This window comes from Lineus longissimus, chromosome 4 (genome assembly GCF_910592395.1).
Source record: "Lineus longissimus chromosome 4, tnLinLong1.2, whole genome shotgun sequence".
Taxonomy (NCBI): domain Eukaryota; kingdom Metazoa; phylum Nemertea; class Pilidiophora; order Heteronemertea; family Lineidae; genus Lineus; species Lineus longissimus.
In genome coordinates, this window is record NC_088311.1 from 24123960 (window position 1) to 24131408 (window position 7449).

At 40.5% G+C, this 7449-nt stretch overlaps 1 protein-coding gene across 1 annotated transcript; it reads left to right on the forward strand.

Moving 5' to 3' along the window:
* Positions 1-478: 478 nt before the first annotated feature.
* Positions 479-3697, forward strand: LOC135486430 (uncharacterized). Its single transcript, XM_064769210.1, has 2 exons — positions 479-643; positions 1501-3697. The coding sequence occupies exon 2, from the start codon at positions 1517-1519 to the stop codon at positions 3440-3442; it is 1926 nt and encodes a 641-aa protein (XP_064625280.1). The 5' UTR covers positions 479-643; positions 1501-1516; the 3' UTR covers positions 3443-3697.
* The last annotated feature ends 3752 nt before the right edge of the window (positions 3698-7449 follow it).

Consider the following 7449-nt stretch of genomic DNA (forward strand, 5'->3'; position numbering starts at 1 on the left):
CCACTCCCGCCCGGTTTTCGCTGCGCTACTAATGTGAGAATGTACAAATGCCTTTGGTTGTGCAATAAGTAGGTGTCGCAAGCCCTACAAAGAGCTTCGAACGACGAATAACGCAAAGTATGAATTAACTGTATTTCATTCGACGCATTTTAAAGATATTTTTACCCGATTCCTTCTGCAACTAGGATGATTTACCAGTGCCACGTAACAAAAATAGCACAGAACTTCAAGACACAACAGAGCTGTGTATTCGTAGAACCATGGAGGAAGTTCGATAAAGCTGAAGTACTTGATAGTTAAATGTACCTGCAGAAATGGGACACCACTGTTCATATTTTCAACGGTTAAAAATTGATTATCGACATATGCAAAACGCATAAATGAGTGCACGGGTCACTTCAACTGCACATGCCCAAGAAAATTAGAGGCAAACACACCATATATGGTTTCGACATTTAGTCTAGCGCTAGTACTCAGGTCCACCTGTCATAACCTACATCAAACTTGCTTTCCATCGTGCTCGTTCTGAAGTGTAAGACAGAAGAAGTAAGGCTACAAATTAGAATATGCGTATCAATTTCCACTGAGATACGTAACGATCTTACATATCACTCGTTCATCTTCCACACAAAAATTAAACAAGGTAAGCATAATTTTTTTCTCCAGATTTTCGATAACAATTAAGCCGACCTGTCCCTCCTCTCCGTAAATATAAGGGAGTGGCAGTGGGTATATTAGTATTACAAAATGACCCCCCCCCCCCTCAGGGAATTTCCACGAAATCCCAAGTTCAGGGGTTTCGTGACAAATTACGTAGACAACGTACGCTTTCTTACACGTTAAAAAACCAAATACTTGTAATCGTGATTGTGCTGTGATGCTAATTATCATCGACAATATATGAACTGGTCACTATTTTGAAAGAAAACGAATCGCGTCTGATGAATTGCAAGTAATTGTAAAAAATATAAACCCTTTTTCATTTTTTCGAGACTTTTACACCCTAGTTTGTTCCCAAAACCACCTCCACTTCTCTTCGACAAGTCACCCGCTACCCAACTTCTTATTTGACAGGGTGTACCGTGGCAAAAAAACACTCATTCTTTATAGTTCGTCAAATTTCAAATTTCAAAAATAAAAAATCAAGGGTTGAATATTGTAACCTCAAACTGAACAACTCTTATAAAATACCTTTCATTTCATATTGGGTACCATTCGCAACTAAGACATCTTCTATACTTAGGTTTTACGAGGAATTGTGAAAATCATTCAAAGATTTGTCGATAAAGTACAGTATGTTGCATACATCGTACTTCGTCGCGAAACTTGCGAAACCTACCCACTACAATTATCAACGACGAGCCATGACGATTTTACTTATTCCTTGTTTATGAGTATCCTTGCAAGTATAATGAAGACAATAGACCTTTGCATATCGTATTTCTTCGTTAGTATAAAGAGATGTGAAACCTGCCTGAAAAACTCGCATTTGTCTTTCAGTAGAGAAGGTGACAGCATGAATACCATAGAATTGATGTCGAGTATCTGCGGCCCAAGAGTTCGCAAACTATTCCTTGCATGCGCAGTGATCGCCATTGTCCAAATGTTGCTGTTATCGACCACAAACTTTCGGACCTTTTTCCAAGGGCAGACTGAACGCGTTCACGAGGTTGGACAGCGTGATGAGAAGGCGACTTGTGTAGTGGTCAAACAGGAACTTTGGCCTTCAAACAAGTATAAGTTGTTTCGGGATTACTACCATGATATCCCAAAAACGAAATGCGCGGAAGAAGAAAACTGGGTCAAAATAGATCACGGCGTTTTCAGAATTACGCAATCGGCGAAAGCGAAGTACAGGAACATCACATGTGATTTGGCACCGCTTATTAGGGGAAAGGATGACTTCGACTACCGCAAAGGTTTGAGTGTTCGCATTAAGGATGGTGCGGACGTACAACATATAGGTTCGGAGGTAAATTGTTCATCTGGCGGAGCTCGGTACGCAAACTATCATCTAACCGTACCGCCGGCAGAACGGCTGTTGCAGCGCGCTGAAGAATTCAAACTCCCGGAGGGGGCTTTAGGAATGAATGTTTTAATGTTTGGGTTCGATTCCGTCTCACGGATGGCGTGGCAGCGGAAACTGCCTAAGTCGTACGCCTACATGATGAAAGTCTTGAAATGCACTGTACTGGAGAATTTCAATATTGTTGGGGACGGAACAATAGCCGCATTGCTACCAATGTTAACGGGAAAGGAGGAGAATGAACTACCTGATGTACGAAGGGGACATACAAACAATACATTAGATGACTTTCCATGGATTTGGAACGAATATAAGAAGGCTGGCTATGTAACTCAGTTTACTGAGGATGGGAGAACTTGGCAATGGAGAATGAATGGACTCAAAAATCATCCAACGGACTACACTAATTTACATTTTTACAGAATAATGAATGATCATTATGCTGAATTTAAAAAGTTCTGTTTGGGATCTGAATATAGACACAGTGTGATGTTTAACTGGGTGTCGGAGTTTCTTCGTATGTTTAAGCACGGCAGGACATTTTCGTTTGGAATCCATGCAGAATTGAGTCACGACGGCATTAAATACCTAAACATTGCTGACGAAGAGTTTAAAGGCTGGCTTAAATATCTGTACAGTAATGGCTACCTTAACAACACCGTTCTGATTTTGATGGCAGACCACGGCGCACGGTTCAGTCAAAAGTTGAGGGAAACAAATGAAGGCAAAACGGAGGAACGAAATCCCTTCTTTTCCTTCAGGCTTCCCCACTGGTTCAAACAAAGATATCCTCGTGCTTTCAAAAATCTCCTGGTTAACTCAAAGCGCCTTATAACACCATTCGATATCCATGAGACATTTCGTCACATTTTGAATTTTCGCAATGTTCCCGTTGGCAATATCTCCAATAGGGGCATAAGCATCTTTTCAGAAATTCCTGTGTCGAGGACATGTGCTACTGCAAGTATCAAACCTCACTATTGTAACTGTTTGAACTGGAAGACGATCGCCACGAACTCTTCGGCAGTCAAGGCGGCTGGAAAGGCCTTTATCGACTTCGTGAATGCGCTGATGGAGAGCAAAAAGGATCAATGTCATATGTTAGAAATAGATGAGATCATTAGGAGCGTTGCCTACTCCCGTGGAAAGGAATACCTGGAGAAGACACACGCTGAGGTAATGCTGTATCAACTGACCATTCATACCAAGCCTGGTGGCGGCCACTTTGAGGCAACAATTACGCACAGCCTAAAAAATAATACATTTACGGTACTGGAGCGTGAAATTAGCCGAACTAACATGTACGGGGACGCGCCAAGTTGCATTTATTACGTGTTTCCACGTATTGCAGCCTACTGTGTGTGCAAAAAACCTGGGCGGATCCGGGATTTAAAGGATCATAAGGTTTCCAAATGAGGTATGTTAATAATAAATGTCATTTCAAATTTTAAGGAGTTCATATTCAATGAAATTGTAATTTTTGGTATGTCAAATGAGGAGCAAGTATGTGGAATGAAACGTTTAGTTCCTAAATTGGATTGTATACATAAACTAGTAAAAAGACAAAGATTGAATTACAAAGTATCCAAAGTGGCGTAATGCACGGTAATGTGCATTTTCGATGCTATGATCATGAATATTCATGAGCTGGCTGCCGATTCATTTCGAAAATATAACTGTTACTTGAAGTGAAAATATTCAATTCTTTTATTTTTCATCAGTTCAGGGATTTCATGAAATCTAAATTGCTGAGCCGTTCAGTTTCGCACTTGCACTTCAGGATTCATACACCACATCGTATGGGAATAATTCAAGAATGAAATGGTCCAGGGACCATGTGCTCACCTCGGGTAATGTAATACATGTCATTTGCAGTGGATATGGGGAGAACAGTTTCTGGCTAGTTTCACCAGTTTTGATTCCATTGAATAATATTATTCTTCTTGGCTCAATGGCACAAAAGAAAATTACCGGTACCACCTAAGTATAGCATTTTGGTTATAAAGTTGACTGAATTTCAGGGTTATTGAAGAGTGTACATGTCACATGGAAATTGGTTGACATCTGTTCAACAGTTTAGGAGTAATAGGACTTCGTTGGATTTTCAAAATGGCGGCCTGGTGGCCATATTTATCATGGGATTTGACTGAAAATTGAGGATATTGATGAGAGTGCATAGATACATAATCACATGAAGTTTGGTTGCAATCCGATCATTAGTTTCGGAGTAATAGGACTTTGTTTAATTTTCAAGATGGCCGCCTTGTCCGAAGATTTTGTGCAATAGCCTCCTTAAGGCTTCGTGTCTATCCTTGGCTTATTCAACTTTGTATTTTATTGGCGCTTTTTATTTCAATGCGGTGAGATAAAAAGTGCTGCCATCGCCCGTCATCATTTCAATTAACCAGTAGCCTAAAGAACGAAGCAATCCTTGTTCAACAAGCAAGACAAAAGGTAAACATTCAATCTAGCCCTCAAGCTGTGAATGGCGACCGCGCCAACATTTTCAATTCGCCGTGGTCTTTAAATTTCATTAAAAACCATCCATCCGCCGCGCAGAATTTAAGGTAACATTTTGGCGTAAAAAAGTGTTAAGCTGCCAGGTGTTTAATTTTGAAATGAGACACCTTGGATCTCTTCAGGCGAAGATGGGGAGGAAATTGTAGCAAGGATGGGCTGGGTGCAAATGATCAGAATGGGGTAGTTCTATCCTGAAGGTAATGTGAGCAAAAACCTGAATGGGTCATCGCTGTAAGAAAGGAACTGAAGCGTTGTTCTGTGGCATCCTCTAGACTGCAGATCGTACGTTTATCATGTTTGTACAGACAGTAGGGAATTCTATCAATGGTCCGGTGTTGACACACATTTCCCATTCATTCTTCAAATTGCTTGTCGTTTAAGTCATACGTTTTTTATCTTAAATAAAATCTGCAAATATTATCTAAAACATTAGGCAGCGTAGATTCTACGTGGTGTTAAAGTACTTTGCCAACCATGAATTTGAATAGATTCCTTAGATATGGATAGGCTCATTTGAATATGCTCATGGATGTAAAGAAGTTACTTCACCTCAAATTACAGAGCAGGTTCTACGGTTCCTTGGCATTACATCTTACCTGACTTCGAAGAGATATCTATTTGCTCAACATGTGAATGTTGACGTTTTTGAATATCAAGACTGTCAACAATGATACTGAGATTTGATGTATGTGTTAAGTTAACGACAGTTTTTGTCTGATACCTATCGCAATGAGGATGAAATTCATACCATGACATTTAGGTAACAATAACTTTCACGAAGGTGGAGGTGATCTTTACTCTTCAGCCACGCGCCTGTCCTCCTGGTGCACCGTTTTACTCATAAACAGGATATCATTACCGTCTGAGAAAAAAATTATCTGGGAAATCTTGTCACATAGACATTCATCTTATCTTATCGATGTAGACTATAAAACGATCCAAGCCACGATTTGCTACTTGCTCCAGGACACGGGCCAATGTCTGACCTCGTCCCCAAGGGCAAGGTATTCTTCATGCACGAGCAACACACCACGACAGCCACACCGATAGACAGAGCAATGTCAGAAGTTCGAGACAAGTGTAATGTTTTTGAGTGTTTCTGTTTTTGAGTGTTTCCCCTCATTGTTTGGGAACGCTCAAAAATAGATTGACGAGTTTTTCTGTGTATCCCCCCTATTGAAAAGTCATGGTCTCTCTAGCTGCCTATTGTTTGGAAACACTGAAACATGGGGAACAACCACAGATGTTACACCGGCACACGCTACCATCGACCCTGGATCAAGCCACGCGGCGACCATTGTTTATTGACATCAGGCAGACGACACCTTATCACATGACCTGAGATATCACACAAATTATAACCCCGAGGTGCGTTTGAAAAGAGACATATTTACAATTATAAAAGTATCTGAAGACTGTTAACGCACGCCGTTCATCATTCTGTCCACGGCCTGGATGCTGAACAGAGGTTTTTTTTCTCGTTGCGAGAAATCAGTTCAAAGAATGAACAAGCTAGTATGACTTCTCATTAAGGGTGTGTTGGGAATCAGACTCATGGTGTCAACAGACGAAGAAATATGATGATATGTGCTGTAAACAAGCGACACGAAGCTGATGATGTCATTAGACGTGTGTTAGGTTTTACATGTATATAGATGCCAGCCGATGATATTTAGTTTGCCAACAGGCGTCGCATCCCAGGTCAAGAATCTAGAGATAAGATTCTTATAAGATACTTGATTAAAATCTGATTCAGTTTCGTATTCATGTACATCGTATTCGTATGAAGATTCCTGTAAGATTCTTGATTTCTGAAATTTCCACCTAGGAATCTTACAATACAACAAATTTATGTTACCATTTTGATGACAACATCATAATATCATCATTTTAACACTGGTGCTGAGAAGCCCAATTTGTTGATTTTGCAGACAGCGAAAATAAATGTAACTTTTCACTCGAACATCGAAATGCAGTATAAAAAGGTGGGAGTGAGGAAATTATCAAGGTATCAGGTGCTACACCTATCACGAGGCTAACCTGTCTGATAGATGTTTTATCCGTTAACCTTGTTGACAAACACCTGCCTTGCTTAGCAGCTCACCCTTGTTTACATGGAAAGTGTATGTTCGTCGAATGGTTGCTCAACATCATTTTACGTGCTGAAAGGTTTTACCATACCCTGGTAATACGGATGCATAAACTACAAACATTATTTTGGCGATCTGGTTTGGAACTAATATCGCCAGTTGGTTATTTTTTACAGAATTTGACGATCGCATCTGATGCAGAATAAAGTACCCACGGTAAGAATCAGATGACCAATCCATAAGGTTTCACTAGTAGGAGGCTTTTTTCGACTTCTTAACGGTTTCTCCAACTTTTCCCATTCAACACAGACCTTTGATCTTCAATGCCCTATTTTGGGAAGCCCTGGTATATTTCAGAGGTTTTCTAGAAATCCGACCTTTCAGAGGAAAGTTGGACAATGTCAGACCTGAGTCGGATAAATCAGAGAAACCGTTGAGTAGTTGGAAAAAGCCTTCTACTAGTGTTAATGTGTATCGGATGTGATAAGGCATAATTTGTATGCTTTGTAAGCCAGAAATCCGATAAGTTCGTGTGACGTCACAGATCAGGACCGTGGTGGAATCAGCATCGACTACGTAGCAAATACCTGTCCTCGAGGCGTCCATAAACCCCGTGAGTAAAACCTACATCGATAATTACTGCGGAATGAAACAGTTGCTGTTTACAAACGATGAGATGATTGCCACCTATAGGTAGGGAAACACCCATCTTGGCAAACTGACATTTAAGATGGCCCTATCAGAGGTGAGAGTCTTGCGGTTATAAAAGTCAACTTAGCGGCAAAGAGTGGTCCAATTGAGGAGAGCAATCGA

Coding starts and splice junctions, on each gene's coding strand:
- LOC135486430 (XM_064769210.1), top strand. CDS start 1,517: ATGAATACCATAGAATTGATGTCGAGTATCTGCGGCCCAAGAGTTCGC.